Below are 19,219 nucleotides of genomic sequence, written 5' to 3'. Positions count from 1 at the left end.
GACACAGAAATAGAAACAGCCCATTTAATTTGAGACATTAGACGAATTTTGAAAATCTTACAAATGTTATACATGCAGATGAATAAGTGTAGGATAATGGCCCTCTAAAATATTCAACGGGCTAATATTTTGCGTATTTTGGTTTGTTTAACAGTTTTAAGTTACTACATGATTTCTTATATGTTTCTTTAAAGTCTAGATTCATTTACAATGTAGGAAATAAAATACATAAATATAAACTTTGAATAAGAAGGTGTGTCCAATTTTTTAACTGGTATACCATATGAAAATTACAGGTTAAAACCACCAATGGAGACTGCTGGTTCGAATCCCGTTCATTCAGCTTGCCATCAGCTTGGCCTTGCTCTCTCTGGGTGGGTCTTGAAATTCCAATTGTAAGAGGCAGAGATGAAAAAGCTAAAATTGTAAAAAGGGATGAAAACTTATTTATTGTACACTGTACTACATAAAAAAAATAATTAAATAATCACATTTTAAGCGTTATACTGACCCTTATTGTATGCAATTATAAAATGTAAATTTAATTTTGTTGCAATAGTGTATTCTTTTTTTTTTAATTCAGTGTTTTGTTATATCGCCAAGAGTATCCTTATCATGAAAATACCATGACATATCGCAATATTATTTTAGGGCCATATTGCCCACCCCTATAGAAGAGATGTGTGAGCAGGTCTGGGGTCAGGTGCATGTTTCTGCAGTACAGTTGCACAGTGCTGCATGCTGTAAATGAGATGTATGAGCAGGTCTGGGGTCAGGTGCATGTTTCTGCAGTACAGTTGCACAGTGCTGCATGCTGTAAATGAGATGTATGAGCAGGTCTGGGGTCAGGTGCATGTTTTTGCAGTACAGTTGCACAGTGCTGCATGCTGTAAATGAGATGTATGAGCAGGTCTGGGGTCAGGTGCATGTTTTTTCTGCAGTACAGTTGCACAGTGCTGCATGCTATAAATGAGATGTGTGAGCAGGTCTGGGGTCAGGTGCATGTTTTTTCTGCAGTACAGTTGCACAGTGCTGCATGCTATAGATGAGATGTGTGAGCAGGTCTGGGGTCAGGTGCATGTTTTTGCAGTACAGTTGCACAGGGCTTTGCGCTCCGATTGGTGATGTCTAAGCAGGTCTGGGGTCAGGTGCATGTTTCTTCTGTACAGTTGCACAGTGCTTCATGCTATAGATGAGATGTGTGAGCAGGTCTGGGGTCAGGTGCATGTTTTTGCAGTACAGTTGCACAGTGCTGCATGCTATAAATGAGATGTGTGAGCAGGTCTGGGGTCAGGTGCATGTTTTTTCTGCAGTACAGTTGCACAGTGCTGCATGCTATAGATGAGATGTGTGAGCAGGTCTGGGGTCAGGTGCATGTTTTTGCAGTACAGTTGCACAGGGCTTTGCGCTCCGATTGGTGATGTCTAAGCAGGTCTGGGGTCAGGTGCATGTTTCTTCTGTACAGTTGCACAGTGCTTCATGCTATAGATGAGATGTGTGAGCAGGTCTGGGGTTAGGTGCATGTTTTTTGCAGTACAGTTGCACAGTGCTGCATGCTATAGATGAGATGTGTGAGCAGGTCTGGGGTCAGGTGCATGTTTCTTCTGTACAGTTGCACAGTGCTGCATGCTATAAATGAGATGTGTGAGCAGGTCTGGGGTCAGGTGCATGTTTCAGCAGTACAGTTGCACAGTGCTTCATGCTATAGATGAGATGTGTGAGCAGGTCTGGGGTTAGGTGCATGTTTTTTGCAGTACAGTTGCACAGTGCTGTATGCTATAGATGAGATGTGTGAGCAGGTCTGGGGTCAGGTGCATGTTTCAGCAGTACAGTTGCACAGTGCTGCATGCTATAAATGAGATGTGTGAGCAGGTCTGGGGTCAGGTGCATGTTTTTGCAGTACAGTTGCACAGTGCTGCATGCTGTAAATTAGATGTATAAGCAGGTCTGGGGTCAGGTGCATGTTTTTGCAGTTCAGTTGCACAGTGCTGCATGCTATAAATGAGATGTATGAGCAGGTTTGGGGTCAGGTGCATGTTTTTGCAGTTCAGTTGCACAGTGCTGCATGCTGGGGGCAGTGATGGGTCAGGCTGAGCTTTAGCCTGGTCCACAGCTGAGCTCCGGATCCTCCGCTCCGTCCTCCTCTGCTCGCCATGGCCATGACTCGGCTGGAGAAGCTGCTGGGTCTGTTTCTGAGGGCTGTGGTGAGGATTTTCTTCACCATCTTCCAGTTATTTTCACCTGAAAGAGGAAAGGAGGAAGAGGCTCGACTTCCCCCCATCAGCAGCCCCCTGCTCACAGCTCCGGCCATCCAGCTCGCGCGCCTCATCCGCCGCAAAGAGGTGAGTCTGGAAAAGATCTTCAACATCTAAACTACTGTATTATTATTGTATAAACAGTCTAAAGCCTAAACTTTACTCAGTATAGCCGGGTTTCTGCTGTCAGCTCTGTTTCAGGAAGAGATGATGTAGCCTAGCAAGGTGAACTGCTGTGAGGCATTATGGGAAATGTAGTCTTTGCTCTGTTTTTGCAGTAGCATGAATTTGCGGAAGATTGTAAACAACAAAACCGGATTAGAGGGCCTAAAAAATCAGTGTGTAACATGCTGCTGGCATTATTCCACGTGTTTGTACTGAACTCTGAAGGCTACAACAGCTAACTAGTGTTCAAGGCTTATGTCCTAATTCTAAGCTTGTTTTAAAGTGTGGGAACACTTTACAGCCTTTTTTTGGCTGCTATATACACTTTCACACCTTCTCATTCAGTGTTTTGCTTTATTTCTTTATTAAATTTATTTATTTTCTACATTGTAAATTAATGTTATTAATATTAAACACACGAAAACAATTAAGGGACATATAGGGATTTATGTCGCAGGAGTGGGCGATATGGCTCTAAAATAATATCACGATATTTCAGGGTATTTTTGCGATAACGATATACTTGGCGATATAGGAAAACACAAAAAATAATTAATTAATTTCAGGAATATAGTATAATAGTATAACAGCATAATCATAATGTGGCAAAATAAATAATATAGCATAAAATAATATAATGCAGCAAAAAATATTGCAAAATATTTAGTGCATGCATATAAACTGCAAACTAAAACAATTATACAATAAGTACACTTAAAAGTAGTCTATTATTTACTGTGAAGCTTTAAGACAGAACATCTCTATTATCACAATATGGATTTTTAATATCACGATATTTCTGTGTTACGATATATTGTATACAATTCCCTGATATAAACCCAAGTAGAGCTCCAATTAATAGCTATTTTAGTAGTTGACTAATCTGACGATTATTTTTTCAATTAGTCAATTAGTCGCAATTATTTTTTTTTAGCCTTCTATTTTATTTGTACTTCCTTACTGGTGAGGCTCCCAATCCAATGCATGTTTTACTGAACATTGACTGTTAATCATTTAGGACCCTAAACCAATTGTGAAGTACATTTTGATAATTTGACAAAAGCCCTATCAGGACGGGATTAGTTTCTCAGGGGGACATCTGTTAAAAAAAATATTTTACACTTCTACTCAGAGATAAAACTCTTGCAATTGTAAAAACAGGAGAACCAGTGAGTTTTTTTTTACTGTGATTCTGCAATACTTGATATATCACAAGACAATTCTCTACAATACCTCATGCATCTTACTTCATGACAATACATACATTTAAGAGAATAAAATACTCCTCTAAATGAGCAAAAAACAGCAATAATGGATTTATTGGCCTCAGTTTAACAGAATCTAACAACCAATATTCGCCATTCACCATGTGGAGTAATGAAGCAGTAACTTTAGTAAGCCAATTTATAGGGTGAGATTTACAATGTTTAATGTACGTATGTTTCAATAAAAACATCAGTATTTGATGCCACATATCGATATTTTATCTTAAATGAAAATGAAACAATATATTGATATATTGATATATTGTCCTACCCCTAGCATAGGGTATGTTTTCACCTGGCTGAGCTGCTTTTCAACCACATTGACCATTAAAGACCACCTTAGAAACGTACAAAATCTGAAACCAACTACCAGCTCAAGCCGGTCTCAAGCTGGATTTTTTTGCTTGGAAGTTTGATGTTGGTCATGCTGGTCGGGCACAGACAAGCATTCACCTATGCTTGTATACAAAGCAAATTATTAGTAATATGCTATATTAAATTAAATATTTAATATGTTAAAACAGACACCTATTATATAAATAAACCAAGTAAAAATATATTTTAGTACAATTTTGGGAAACATTTAAGAGCAGGTTTACTTTTTTGTTTTTTTTAATTGGCTTATTCATTAGAGGTTACAGGCTAATTATATGATCCGTGTATTTGCTGAGCAGCACGGGCACTCCCTAAGGGATGCCCAAAGGGACAGCCAATTTGTAAAATGTGTTCTGGGTACTGTAGTGAGAGACACTGCAGGGAGAACATTGTGCTGAGCTGAGCTACACAATAACATTTTTCCTGTACTGTAGGTAACTAGCGTGGAGGTGGTTCAGGCCTACATTGATCGAATCCAGGAGGTCAATCCACTCATCAATGCTTTGGTTAAAGACAGGTGAGTAAAACAGTGCTGCAACTTTATTCAGAGGGATGAAGCTAAAACCTACTTTAAATGTCAATAAATAATGATGCAATTTACAGATTTACAGATTTGTGCATTCACAAGGTGCAAAATAATTACATTTTTAAGCACTTGTTGCTTTTGAAACTATATAGAACCGAAGTGAATCTACTCAATTATGCAGCAAGGGGGAACTTATTTAGACTGGACTCACACAAATAACAGACATATAATACAACTGTTAATTCTTGTATATAACATATCAATGTATAGCATGAATGTGTCGATGTAATCATTACAAATAATTAATTACTGCAAAACTATTACATTTTCATCTTAAAAATACTAAACAATAGTGATGTCCATAATCTAGATGTGACCTGCTTTTTTGGCCAAAGTATTGTTTTAGTCTTGGTATTGAAGTCAAACATTTGATATTGTGAATTTAATTTGACCTTAATTGACTCTGTCTTTAGGTCTCAAAAAGACCTGACAGCCCCATTTTAACCAAATTTATTTCCAATATCAAATCACGTAACTGGAGCATTTTGTATTGATTGCACGGTGCTGTATTACTGGAAAATCAGCCACATGCTGGGTGCACCACAGCTCGCACTAAAGCACTAAATTGAGAGTCTAATTCATGCGCATTTCATATACATTTTAAATCACAGGTCATAAATTATACATTTTTGTGATATTGTTTAAATTTTATGCAATAATAAAAAAACCATATTACTGATCTAATTTAATATGGAGATTATTTGGGTTCTGAGTGGTCCAGCGTGCTAAGCGCTGCCACTACGAATCCCATTTGTGTAGTTTGCCATCAGCTGCCAGAGCCCTGAGAGAGCACAATTGGCCTTGCTCTCTATGGGTGGGTAGATGGCGCTCTTGGCTCTCTCCCCACATTTCTATAAAAGGGTGATGTCAATCAGCACAAGGCATCTGTGAGCTGATGTATCAGAACAGAGTCGCTGTGTTTTCCTCAGAGTATGCTGTGATGCTACTCGGCAATGCTGCATCAGCAGCAGTTGAAAAAGAGGCAGAGTCTGGCTTCACATGTATCGGAGGAGGCATGTGCTAGTCTTAACCCTCCTGGTGTTGGGGCATAACTAGTGATAGAGGGAGTCCTAATGAGTGGGTTGGGTAATGGCCTTGTAAATTGGGTAGAAAATGGAATAAAAATTAGAAATGAATGTATATTAAAAAATATGGAGATTATTTTTGTTTTAATGAAACCAAATTTATGATTAATCAGCTTCTTCACTGGTGTTAAATATTGAAATGCCATTACATTTGCTAACTTGACTAAGATGTGAAGTTTAATACATGACATGAGGCCTACTAGTTACCTCCTAAATTAGTCATTCTTTCTTTCCCTCTCTCTCTCTCTCTCTCTCTCTCTCTCTCTCTCTTTATTACTGGCTGTATCTGTCTCAGGTTTGCTGCAGCTCTTCAGGAGGCAGCTCAGGTGGATAAGCTGATAGAGGAGGAGACAGGAGGGGAGGATGTGCTGGAGGATAGACTCCCTCTGCTGGGAGTTCCCTTCACTGTGAAAGAGGCCTTCGCCCTGCAGGGTGAGCAGGACTAGACTACAGGCCTCTGGGTTTGCTGTGTACTCTGCCCTTTAGGTGGGCTGTACTTTACACTGATATGCATATCGCTGAGATACGGTACTGAACACTATGTTGTTCTTATGTAAGAGTAGATTAACCGTTCTTGTGATATCTACTCGAGACATGAAGACATGAAAAAAGAGTGCAAAGTGTATGAGAAGTAGTGTCATGATGCAGCATTTTGAACAAGTTGGTTCTACTGTGTCAGATTTGGATTATTATTTTTATTGATTAGAAAATTATTAAGATTAATCTTGGACAGACGTTACCAGCCACAGTGCATGCTCACTGCTATGGTTGAGTTAAATGCAGAGAAATACTTCTGTACATGTGTGCATTGGCTATTAGAAGATAACAGAGCAATATTGATAATTTGCTTCCAAATATTAATAAAAATCTTGATATTGTTTCTACTAAATGTTTGAAACTATATACATATACATATATGAAATAGAATTTTAACATTTATTTTGTGGTATTGTGTAGTATATACTTGAAATTAATACAATTATATTGTTTTTGCAAAAAAATATCCTTAAATATTGTGATATCTGAAACAGTAATCATTTAATCATTTTATTGAAAATTTGATTTATTTTATTAATTAAATAATTATACGGTCTGTGACTGGGATCTGCAAAGTCTCTCTATTTCTTTTTCTCTCCGTCTCACTTTATTTCTCAATCCCTTTTTTAGGCATGCCGAACTCTACAGGCCTTCTGAGCAGGAGGGCAGTGGTTTCGGGGGTGGACGCTCCGTCCGTGGCTCTGTTAAAGAGGGCGGGGGCAATTCCTCTGGGCGTGACCAACTGCAGTGAGCTGTGCATGTGGCTGGAGTCTCACAACCATCTATACGGCATCACCAGGAACCCCTACAACCTCAGCAGGATAGTGGGGGGCAGCTCTGGTTAGGGCACACACACCCACACACACACATATACACACACAAAACTGTATATGGACTGTATGGAAAAAAAATATATATATATTTACATTACTTAAGATATACCTGTCTAGCACATTTAATAAAATATGAAAAAAAATATTTTTATGTTCTTTTCAAAACTACAGATAGTTAAACAGCATTAGTTGGGGTTATATGGACCCCAGGCATCAGTGACTTTCTCACATGCTTTTATATGATCATGGTTCATGGTTGTTATAAAAACCTTGTATCTCCATTTCCATTTAACTTTTTAACATGCTAGTGTAAATCTTTTATCATGTGTTCAAATTTTATAATTAGCAAACCAATAAAATGTACCAAAATGCTAGGCATATAGTAAGGATGTAGAAAGTAAGGATATAGAGATTATATACAGGTTTTTAAATCTCTTGTTACTGTTATTTGTGATATATATATATATTCTAATGATGATATAATTTACCGTGGTAGAGATAATATTAATAACATGCAAATATTTCACCATTAAACTGTCATATTGACCTAAATATATTGACTGCAGTATTGTGTGAAAGTGGTGTATACACACAATTCATAAGTCATAATTATCATACAATACACACATATGTATGTTTGTGATCAGTTATCAGATAAACCCCCTTATTTCTCTCTCTCTTTCTGTCTCTCTCTATCTCTTTCTCTCTCTATCCCTCTCTCTCTCTCTCTCTCTGCCTCTCTGTCTGTCTCTCTCTCTCTCTCTCTCTCTCTCTCAGGTGGAGAGGGCAGTATAATAGCGAGTGGTGCGTCTGTAATTGGAGTAGGATCAGACATCGGGGGGAGTATTCGCATGCCCTGCTTTTTCAATGGTATATTTGGACATAAGCCAACAGTAGGTAAGAAGAATATGTCAGAGCTTTTACATTATTTATGAAAGGATGCTCGGGCACGGTTACCTCCCAAAGCACAGCTCGTTTGACCAGTGTGATCGCTCCATACCATGCCTGGGCACGGTACACTGAACCATACGCTGGCCTGTTGAAGAGGTGGAGTCTGAAACACTGACCCCTTGAACAGCTTTACTTATGACGTAAGCGTGCTCGGGCACAGATTGTTTAAACGCAGTGCGAGTGCAGGCCAGCAGTGGAAAAGGGAGGGGGCAGAACCGTGCTCCAGCATGATTCAACTAAACCATGCTTAGTGTGAGTACACTCTAAAAACGAAATTAAAGAAAACAAAATTAACAAAATAAAAAAAAAAAATCTGCGGAGAAATGTTAGTTAAACCAAAAGGGACACACTTCCTACTTTACCCATAGAAAAATAAACAGAAATACAAAATAGAGGTGCTGGGTTAGTCTGAGCAGGATGCTTTTCCAGGTCAGAAAAGGGGAGGAGCCATGAATGTCTCTCTCAGGCCAGGCGTTTCCAGGCCCTTTCGGAACTGCACCAAGCATAGAAGACCAGCACACATACGACACCAGGGGTCGAAACAATATCCTAAAAGTATGGGTGGTAACAGGCAGCACTGTGTGTTCGTGTTTGTGTTTTATTACAGGTATAGTCAGTAATGCAGGGCAGTATCCTCCCCCGTCTGGTCAGCAGCCGGGCTTTCTCTGTACAGGACCCATGTGCCGCTACGCTGGAGATCTCGTGCCCATGCTGAAGATCATGGCAGGACCTGCTGCAGAAAAGTAACTCCATATATACTGAAAATGTACTGTAAATACTTTAAATCTGTTTGAATCTGTCTGAGCAACCGTGTGTCCATTTCTCCTCCCTTCAGATTGTCTCTGTCTGCTGAGGTGGATCTGCGGAAGATCAGGTTCTTCTCTGTTCCTCACGATGGAGGATCACCTCTACTCTCCCCAGTAGACCCCCAACTGATTCAGGCACAGAAAAGGGTATGAACATGGCTGGAGATGGCACAATTGCACTCTTTCTTTCCTTATACTTTCAGACCTCAAATAATGCAAAGAAAACAAGTTCATATTTATAAAGTTTTAAGAGTTCAGAAATCAATATTTGGTTTCATAACCCTGTTTTTTAAACAGTTTTCATGCACATTAGCATGTTCGCCTCCACCAGTCTTTCACACTGCTTTTGGGTAACTTTATGCCTTTACTCCTCGTGCAAAAATACGAGGAGTAAAGCAGGAGTAAAAAGGAGTAAAGCAGTTCAGCTTGGTTTGATGGTTGTGATCATCCAACCATCGTTTTCTATTTGGTAAAAGCAAAGAAACTCATAATTTTAAGTGGTCTCTTATTTTTTTCCAGAGCTGTATTAGTATGAAAATTGATTTCCAGCTTTTACATTTTTGAATGGAAGTGGTATGTATTATAGTAATGTTTGTAACATGCTGTTTTATTTCAGGTGGTTCAGCAGCTGGAGGCTGATTTCGGAGTGAAAGTTAAAGAAATTCGCATCCCTCAGCTCAAATACTCCTTTCAGATCTGGGGAGCGATGATGTCTGCACCTGGCAAGGATGGGAAGGTACTGTTTGTGTGTTTACATGCTTTTTTAAGGGCCTTATCTTACTCCCTGCACAAGCTGCAGTGCAATGTTCATTGCCATCTTACATCCTGCCAACAGTATATTTTCACACCTTGCACCTGCATTGTTTAAATAGCAACAGTGCTTGTGAGTATATCTACATCGATGGGTGTGGTGATTTGGAAGTGAGGTATGTTGAGGTTTATTTCTGGCATATTGCTATCTTGGCAATGGAAAACACAGGTGCACCACTGACTGAATACAACCTAGAGAGACATCAAGTCAGACATTTATTGCTGTCTTCAGGGTTCGTACGGTCATGAAAAACCATGAAAAAGTCATGGAAATATAATACATTTTATTTATTTTCTTTTATTTTATTGTCCGTGTCTGCACTGATTTTTTTAAAAATCGTATGTTTTAAAAATTTGACTTGAAGGCATGGAAAAGCAATGAAATAATCATGGAAATGTATTGGTTATAACGTGTATTAACCCTTTATTTTGGCAATACAGGCTTGCTGTGTCTGCACAACATGTGTACAACTCGTTATACACACACACATGGACATGGAACTGTGCACAAACCTAACTTTTCCATCAACAATAAACTCAATACACAGTAAAATACCTTTGCTGTTCCCGTAAATGACCTGCTTATCCACCTTCACAACATAAATGAGCAGGTCAGTTTCCTCTACTGAGAAGCGCAGAAGTGCTGCGTCGTCAAAATAGCAATTCACGCCTGGCTCTTAAAGGAAATGGCGTGTAACACTTTTTGGTTTATTTCATGTTACGCCCAAAACACACCCATGATTAGTTAAGAGAATTTGTCATGTAAGGAATATTTTTCCCATTGTTACGACAGCAAAGACACACTGACACACCCTAAATCAAGCTGTTCAGTTCGCCTTTGATGGCTCGCCTATCTATAGACAGTGTTGGGCACGTTACTTTGAAAAAGTAATTAGTTATAGTTACTAGTTACTTCTCAAAAAAAGTAACTGAGTTACTCCACTATAAAAGTAACTAGTTACCAGTAAAAGTAACTATTGCGATAATATTGCGTGACGTTTTTATTTTTTCAAATCAAGCAACAGGTGTAGTCAATCATAAGTTTAAGATTTTCTTTATCAACCTCACTGTGATCTATAGTGCTATAAATCCGTTTTCAGTTTCTCCTCTGCGGTTGAAAGGCAGCTGTACTTTTTGTCGGAGGGCGGGGCTGCGCTCATGCAGCCACTCTCTATTTAAATGAATAGGATGCGCTGGGCTGGTGGACGGGGAGAGGATGCGTGCGCGCCGCACTAACACTAAAATTGAATTTCGTGTCGCCGGCCACAAAATATCGTTCTACGGGCCGCGAGTTTGAGATCCCTGATTTAAAGCGCTCACTACAGACTACTGTCTTCCTCTGAGGATGAGCCTGCGGACCCCTAGAGAAACCCTGGTCTCATCCTCCCCTCCCTTGTGACTCACACACACCCGCTTGCGCCTTTGTCTGTATGCGGAAAGTTTAAAAAAAAAGTTCATTGAGGGGCTAAAGTAACGTGCAGTAAAGGGGTGTCAGAAATGGTAACGACGTCATAGTGACAGTCAGAGTAATTAGTTAGATTACTCTGAAAAAAAGTAACGGCGTTAGTAACGCCGTTTATTTCAACGCTGTTACTCCCAACACCGTCTATAGATCACTAAAATAGGGCCTTAAATCTTACAGGATCACTACATACATAAAGTCAATACATAAAGAACAGCTTGTCCTGACAGCTCTATTGAATTTCTTCTGGGCATGATATACTTCCTAATAACGTTTATAACCGTTCCAGTGAACGATACATCACATGTCTGGGTGAGTGCATAAAGACATTTGTCCAATCAGTTTGAACAGTGGGAATTATAGATGGGGAAACTGTATTGGTTTAGTGCTGGTTTAAAAGTGCTTTATGAAACATGTTTCTAAGTGAAACCTGATTTTATTTTTGTTTTGTTTTTTGTTTTTAGTCACCCACCACATTTGCAGAGCTCATGGGCGAAGGGAGGAAGGTGTGGCCGGTTTGGGAGCTGTTCAAATGGATGCTAGGACTGTCCTCTCACACTGTGGCTGCTATAGGTACGTACGTGTGTGCAGAGGTGGAAAAAATTCTACTCAAGTAAAAGTAAAAGTACCCATCTAAAAATCTACTCGAGTAAAAGTAAAAAAAAAAAAAAGTACTCAATTTAAAATGTACTTTGAGTAAAAGTTACATAGTAACTTTTATTTATATGATGTAAAAAAGTACAAATCATAAATTAAATAATTATTAAATTAAATATTTTGGGCCTTTCAGGCAGTATTTGTTCACTAACCAAGTGGCATAGGTTTCTATGATCCATTTTTTTCTTTACTGTTAAAAAGTTAAAAAGATTATGGTCTTATAGGTGACTATAAACCGTGTTTTTATAGTTTTACAGTTCATTATAATTTTTTAACTTGCCATTGCTCTGCTTTATCTGCTATTTACATGTGTTTTTAACATTTAAGCAGATCAAAACTTAAGGAATTCTCATAAAAAAACATGAAAACATACAAAAAACTGTTGGTCGGTGCATGCGCAGTACCGTAAAGAAGCACATATCGATGGGTAGCATAACTCGACAGAACACCGGTTCCCCCGAGCCGCGCACACAGACCCCAGGCTACACAGCTGATTCACACAGCGTCTCTCCCGCTAACCAATATAAACACTGCTGGGAAAAGTTCAGCTGCGCTGCATTTTTTTTTCCCCCCAACATTTTATTTTTTTATTTTTAGTTACTTTCCATCTCTGCATGTGTGTGTGTGTGTGTGTGTGTTTGTGTTAGACAGTATTTTCACCTAAATATTTTTGGTTGCCTAATATTCGCTGAATCACACATTTAGACGTTTTTAGATCACATCTTGGTCTGTTTCTCATTCTCATTCCAGGTCTGGCTCTGGTGGAGATATTCCAGAGCTCACACCCCACACAGTTTATCCTGCAGCAGAAGGAGAGTCTACAGCAGGACCTGGAGAAACTGCTGGGTGTAGATGGAGTTCTGCTGTATCCCTCTCACCCCAAACTGGCACCCAAACACCACCACCCACTATTTACCCCCTTCAACTTTGCCTACACAGGTCAGCCCCCAGTTCACTTGTATTATTCAGAAAGAAATAGTACTCTCTGGAGCAGATAAATATGAACATTTTGGCACCATGCCTAATGCCAGGTTTGGACTATAGAGGAGTATAAATCCCTAAGTAAACTTTTTCATTATAGATGATTTGGAGTGGTATGGGGGGTGTAAATTGGGGAGCCTAAACCTGCAATATATACAGCTCTGCAAAAATCAGAAAAAAAGACCACTTCAGTTTCTGAATCAGTTTCTCTAATTTTGCTATTCATAGGTATACCATTGAGTAAAATGAACATTGTTGTTTTGTTCTATAAACTACAGACAACATTTATCCCAAATTCCAAATAAAAATATTGTAATTTAGATTATTTAATTGCAGAAAATGAGAAATGGCTGAAATGACAAAAAAGATGCAGAGCTTTCAGACGTCAAATAATGCAAAGAAAACAAGTTCATATTCATAAAGTTTTAAGAGTTCAGAAATCAATATTTAGTGGAATAACCCTGGTTTTTAATCACAGTTTTCATGCATCTTGGCATCATGTTCTCCTCCATCAGTCTTACACACTGCTTTTGGATAACTTTATGCCACTCCTGGTGCAAAAAGCAGTTCAGTTTGGTTTGATGGCTTGTGATCATCCATCTTCCTCTTATTTATTTTCAGAGGTTTTTATCAAGGAAAAACATCATCATTAAGTGGTCTCTTATTTTTTTCCAGAGCTGTACCTATAATATAATTTTTTTTGGCTGAACTCAGTATTGCCCAATTAGTTTTCTTAGCAAGAAGAGCCTATTCATGTAAATGAGCAGGTATATACTGAAAATGCATAAAGTACATTGCTTTTTAAAAATAATGTGTAAATACATTTTTATGCTGTTGTATAGTCATGTCAGTTGCAGTAAAATATTTTTTTTTTAATTACAATAATATTGTTATTGCATTAATTTCTGGGACAGTATATCATCTAAAAATGGGTTATCATAATAAAAAAAACCTTTTCTGGACATTAGAAACAAGTGCCCCAAAAAAAGCACTGTCACGATATGATTTTTTTGTGGACGATATATTGTCACAGAAATTATTGCGATACACAATATATTTTTAATTTTACGACTATTAAATACCACAGACATAATGATAACAGAATAGCATAATACAGCAATTATACACTTTTTAAAGACAACTAAATTTTAATTAATCTTTTATTTTAATTAGTTTGGGAATGATAAACTTATCTCTTTACCTACTTTAGTCCACACTGTGTGTATGGAGTCACAGTTATTGAAGCATGACTGGATAAAATACTGTTTACTGTTATATATCTGAACAAACATACAAATAAACACAATAGATCAGGGGAAAAACGGGCCAAAGAGTCTAAAAGTTTCCGTAATTAAGGAGTTTAATATTAAGAGACATCATGAAATTAAACATCAATTTGAAAAATCTTAGTTTACACAACACTGTCAAAGATAAAGATAGTTAGTCAAGTAAAATGGTGTGTAAATGAAATAATCAGGAAAATGTATTATTTAAAGTGGTATATTTCATTATTTGTTTTATTACAGAGTGTGGCCCGTGACTTTAAATATATTTCTTCTTCTGGCCCCCAACAAAAAAAGTTTGGACACCCCTGCAATAGATGATATTACGATTATCAAAAATGATGTTCATTTATTGTACAATAAATCGATATTGCAATTATTGTGACAGGCCTAGTCCTAGTACTTTTGTGCATTTTGCATATCTTTTATATGACGCATTCTCTCTCTCCTTCTGCAGGTATATTTAATATTTTAGGCCTGCCAGTGACCCAGTGTCCGCTGGGGCTCAGTGCAGAAGGCTTGCCCATGGGGATACAGCTTGTGGCGGGGAAGCTGCAGGACCGGCTCCCTCTGGCCACTGCTCTGAACCTGGAGAAAGCCTTTGGAGGCTGGAGAGATCCAGGGTCTAAAGCAGATTCACCAAAAACATTTAAATCGAGCAGTAATAGCACATAACCATCGCATATAACATACTCAATACAATCACTCTAACCACCCAAAGCTTACTGTTAAGTGTCTTTCACACGTTGGTCAGTGTCTTGTCCTTATGGGGAGTTTTCTAAAGACTTGTCCATTGGCTTTAGATCCTTTTATTTATGCATTGGTTAGAGCCCAAACTCTAGTTACCTGGCTGTTATAAGAGAGCTAAACATATACGCTTAAGTTAGGCACAAGATATTATTATTTAAATCATTATTATTATTATTTAATTTTAATATTATTTCATGGAGAACTACCAATATTATCTTAAATAGATATTATAGACTAAAAGTGCCGTTTAGCAAAGATACAGTAAGTGGAGTCTTACTACTGGAATTTAGGTTTTAATTAAAAAAAATGGCTAAACCACATATACACTGGAAACACAGGCACATTTTCTTTGTTTTTTTTTTTATAATCTAAAGCATACCATCCGTCATCTGTCAAACATGGTGGAGGCAGTGTTAAGGCATGAGCATGTATGAAACTGGATCAATGGACCAATGAAACTGGATCAATGGACCAATGAAACTGGATCAATGGTATTTAATTTTTGTTTTATGTTCTAGCTGCAGGTAGAGGAATCCTGTGATGTATAAATCTATATTTGTACCACATTAGCTATATTAATGTGATGATTTAGAAATTCCAAATTACATAAATTACTTGTTCCTTCTTTTCTGTTTAGTTGGGATATACAGTTGTGGTCAAAAGTTTACATACACTTGTAAAAAAACATAATGTTATGGCTGTCTTGAGTTTTCAATAAGTTCTACAACTCTTATTTTTCTGTGATAGAGTGATCGGAACACATACATGTTTGTCACAAAAAACAGTCATAAAATTTGGTTCTTTCATAAATTTATTATGGGTCTGCTGAAAATGTCACCAAATCTGCTGGGTCAAAAATATACATACAGCAACAAAATTTGTCAATTTTGGTGATGTAGCGAGTTGTGTCAATCAAATTAGCTTCATGTCATGGCCTCTTCACTTCTTGTAAGTGATTCTGATTGACTACAGCTGTTGACTTCTCATGAGCCCATTTAAATAGGGCTCATTTGACCCAGTGATTAGACTCAGCTACAAAAGCTACAATGGGAAAGTCAAAGGAACTCAGTGTGGATCTGAAAAAGCGAATTATTGACTTGAACAAGTCAGGGAAGTCACTTGGAGCCATTTCAAAGCAGCTACAGGTCCCAAGAGCAACTGTGCAGACAATTATACGCAAGTATAAAGTGCATGGAACAGTTGTGTCACTGCCACGATCAGGAAGAAAACGCAAGCTATCACATGCTGCCGAGAGGAGATTGGTCAGGATGGTCAAGAGTCAACCAAGAATCACCAAGAAGCAGGTCTGCAATGATTTGGAAGCTGATGGAACACAGGTGTCAGTCTCCACAGTCAAGCGTGTTTTACATCGCCATGGACTGAGAGGCTGCCGTGCAAGAAAGAAGCCCTTGCTCCAGAAAAGGCACCTTAAGACTCGGCTGAAGTTTGCTGCTGATCACATGGACAAAGATAAAACCTTCTGGAGGAAAGTTCTCTGGTCAGACGAAACAAAAATTGAGCTGTTTGGCCACAACACCCAGCAATATGTTTGGAGGAGAAAAGGTGAGGCCTTTAATCCCAGGAACACCATGCCTACTGTCAAGCATGGTGGTGGTAGTATTATGCTCTGGGGATGTTTTGCTGCCAGTGGAACTGGTTCTTTGCAGAAAGTAAATGAGATAATGAAGAAGGAGGATTACCTCCAAATTCTGCAGGAAAACTTAAAACCATCAGCCCGAAGGTTGGGTCTTGGGCGCAGTTGGGTGTTCCAACAAGACAATGACCCAAAACACACATCAAAAGTGGTAAAGGAATGGCTAAACCAGGCTAGAATTAAGGTTTTAGAATGGCCTTCCCAAAGTCCTGACTTAAACCCCATTGAGAACATGTGGACAGTGCTAAAGAAACGGGTTCATGCAAGAAAACCATCACATTTAGCTGAACTGCACCAATTCTATCAAGAAGAGTGGTCAAACATTCGACCTGAAGCTTGCCAGGAGCTTGTGGATGGCTACCAAAAGCGCCTAGTTGCCGTGAAAATGGCCAAGGGACATGTAACCAAATACTAATGTTGCTGTATGTATATTTTTGACCCAGCAGATTTGGTGACATTTTCAGCAGACCCATAATAAATTTATGAAAGAACCAAATTTTATGACTGTTTTTTGTGACAAACATGTATGTGTTCCGATCACTCTATCACAGAAAAATAAGAGTTGTAGAACTTATTGAAAACTCAAGACAGCCATAACATTATGTTTTTTTACAAGTGTATGTAAACTTTTGACCACAACTGTATGTTTTTTACACATTCCCCTGTAGCATAGAATGTTGCACACTTTTTATGGATAATTAAAGTATTGATGCATATAAGCTTACTGTACATCTACAAGTAGAGAACAGTAAGTTTTTTGCAATTATTTCGACAGGAAATGCTGTTTTGTTTTGAGTTTATATTGCTTTAATATGTTGCACAGGTTGAAAAAAAAGTTCAATCAATCTGGCAACCCTGTGTCTGTATGGATCAGTGGCAAGGTCAGACCCTCATTGTTTTCCCCAAGTGTGCTGAGGCGGCTGCCAGCGCTGCATGTCCTGTCATGCTGAAAGTCATGCAACATTGCCCTGGAGGAGGGTTGTGCTCACCTGTACTGTTTGAGACTGCTGCTGATGTGTGATATGATCGTATAAGGCCCAATCCTTTTTCTTATTTGTATCCCCTACCTCATGTTTTTGAGTGTTAACCGATTTGGAAGTGGATGAAATCCTCACCCTATGGAAAATGGAACAATCCTTTGATTCTAATAGCCTGATACTAATAATAAATCTTCATTAGCAGGCTACTGGCGGTGCTCTATAGGCCAAAGAGTAGTAAAATTCAGCAACATCCTTAAAATGAAGACAATTATATATCTTCCTACCTTGATGCAACGATTATTTATTATCGCCCACCCCTAATACATCAGTTATAAGGAGCTAAAGTTAGATATTCGCTAGGGCTGCACAATATTCGTCACCAGCCCCACCCGGGCGCTGTCTCACGTACCGACGGATCAAGAACTGAGTCAGCACCGAGCACTCAAAACCCTAAGAAAACAGCAAAACAACAATAATTGGCCCTTTAATCAGGCATTTAAATTGCTTTTTAAAAGGTAACTAATTGAGAGAGTAACTAACTGGGATTAAAAGCGTGAATTCAGCTGTAACTGGAAATATCTGTGCAAAACTGTGCTGGACTGAGGTGCACAGCTTTTAACACATGCGTTTACAAGTACGTGCCCAACTATGTGGATGGAGGCCATGCGGTTACCTCATGTTTATTCTAGCCCCCCTCTTGTGCTCCCCCTCCCCCTCGCGCTTCTCAGGCAGCAGCAGCCTGTCACTCACACAGACACAGAAACAGTGCTGTGTATCTACTTTTTGCGTCAAGAATCAAAACATTGCAATATGACATGTTTGATTTAATTGCACGTCCTGCGATGTGACTATTGCGCATGCACACATCACGATGACGATGCTTAATGAATATATCGTGCAGTCCTAATATTCGCTACTTTCTTGTTCAAATTTTCCCATTCTACCTTAAATCTAGCAGCAGCCTGATGTAACACCATTTAAGGTGAAAAGACAAATTTAGGGTACTTTTACATTTTTCAGTTTGGGTCCGAACCAGTGGAGCGTAAGGGTGTGAAAGGGGCGTGAACCACAATCCGGTCACAAGGACCAGAGTTTAGTCTGATCAAAAGAGGTGGTCTTGGTCTGTATCTTCTAAACGATGGTTCGGCCCATTTGCAGTGTAAAAGTACTTTTCTAGATGGTACAGCCTTTAGACCAATTACAGGAAGCTGAAGCAGCCTTTAAACAAACCAGAAGAATAAAGAATTAGTGTTGTGCTGAAATCTGCCTCCCCTTGGTGTGTGAACACAAACACTTAGACACTTCGAAAATACATTTATTTACTGTTACAGTAGATTAATCCTTATTTATAAACAGAAATAAAAGGAATCTGGGGATAATTCTGCTACAGATGTGTGTGTATGCGAAGGGGAGTCAGATTCTGACAGAGAGGTAAAATTTAGCACAACACCTGAAAGCAAAGCAACTCAAAGCTAAAACTCATAACTAACATTCTACAAAGGAAAGTAGGACTCCGCCCACATAGCATAGATGACGACAGGATGTAGTAAAGTTCTTTAGTTCCATCACTTAACTATAGTGTGAAACCGAAACTAACCGGACCAAATGTTCACAAACATGAGACACAAACCTTGGTACGGACTCTGGTCGAGATTTTCAGGTGTGGAAATGCTATTTAATAGGTAACTAGCTACTGAGATGGACTATCAGTGGTTCTTTTATGCTTGTAATGAAAAAAAGGGCCATAATACAAAATTATCTAAGAGACAATGCACTGTTTAAAC

At 38.6% G+C, this 19,219-nt stretch overlaps 1 protein-coding gene across 1 annotated transcript; it reads left to right on the top strand.

Annotated features, from left to right (window-relative positions):
* The first annotated feature begins 1,987 nt into the window (after positions 1-1,987).
* Positions 1,988-15,090, top strand: faah2a (fatty acid amide hydrolase 2a). Its single transcript, XM_022684495.2, has 11 exons — positions 1,988-2,342; positions 4,495-4,577; positions 6,027-6,163; positions 6,899-7,108; positions 7,879-7,998; positions 8,660-8,795; positions 8,888-9,005; positions 9,475-9,594; positions 11,595-11,703; positions 12,538-12,726; positions 14,509-15,090. Exons 1-11 carry the CDS (start codon positions 2,154-2,156, stop codon positions 14,724-14,726), a joined length of 1,629 nt encoding a protein of 542 aa, XP_022540216.1. The 5' UTR covers positions 1,988-2,153; the 3' UTR covers positions 14,727-15,090.
* The last annotated feature ends 4,129 nt before the right edge of the window (positions 15,091-19,219 follow it).

The sequence above is a fragment of the Astyanax mexicanus genome, chromosome 7, assembly GCF_023375975.1.
Source record: "Astyanax mexicanus isolate ESR-SI-001 chromosome 7, AstMex3_surface, whole genome shotgun sequence".
Classification (NCBI taxonomy): Eukaryota; Metazoa; Chordata; class Actinopteri; order Characiformes; family Acestrorhamphidae; genus Astyanax; species Astyanax mexicanus.
The sequence above is the reverse complement of the archived record's forward strand: the minus strand, read 5'-3'. Positions and strand labels throughout refer to the sequence as shown.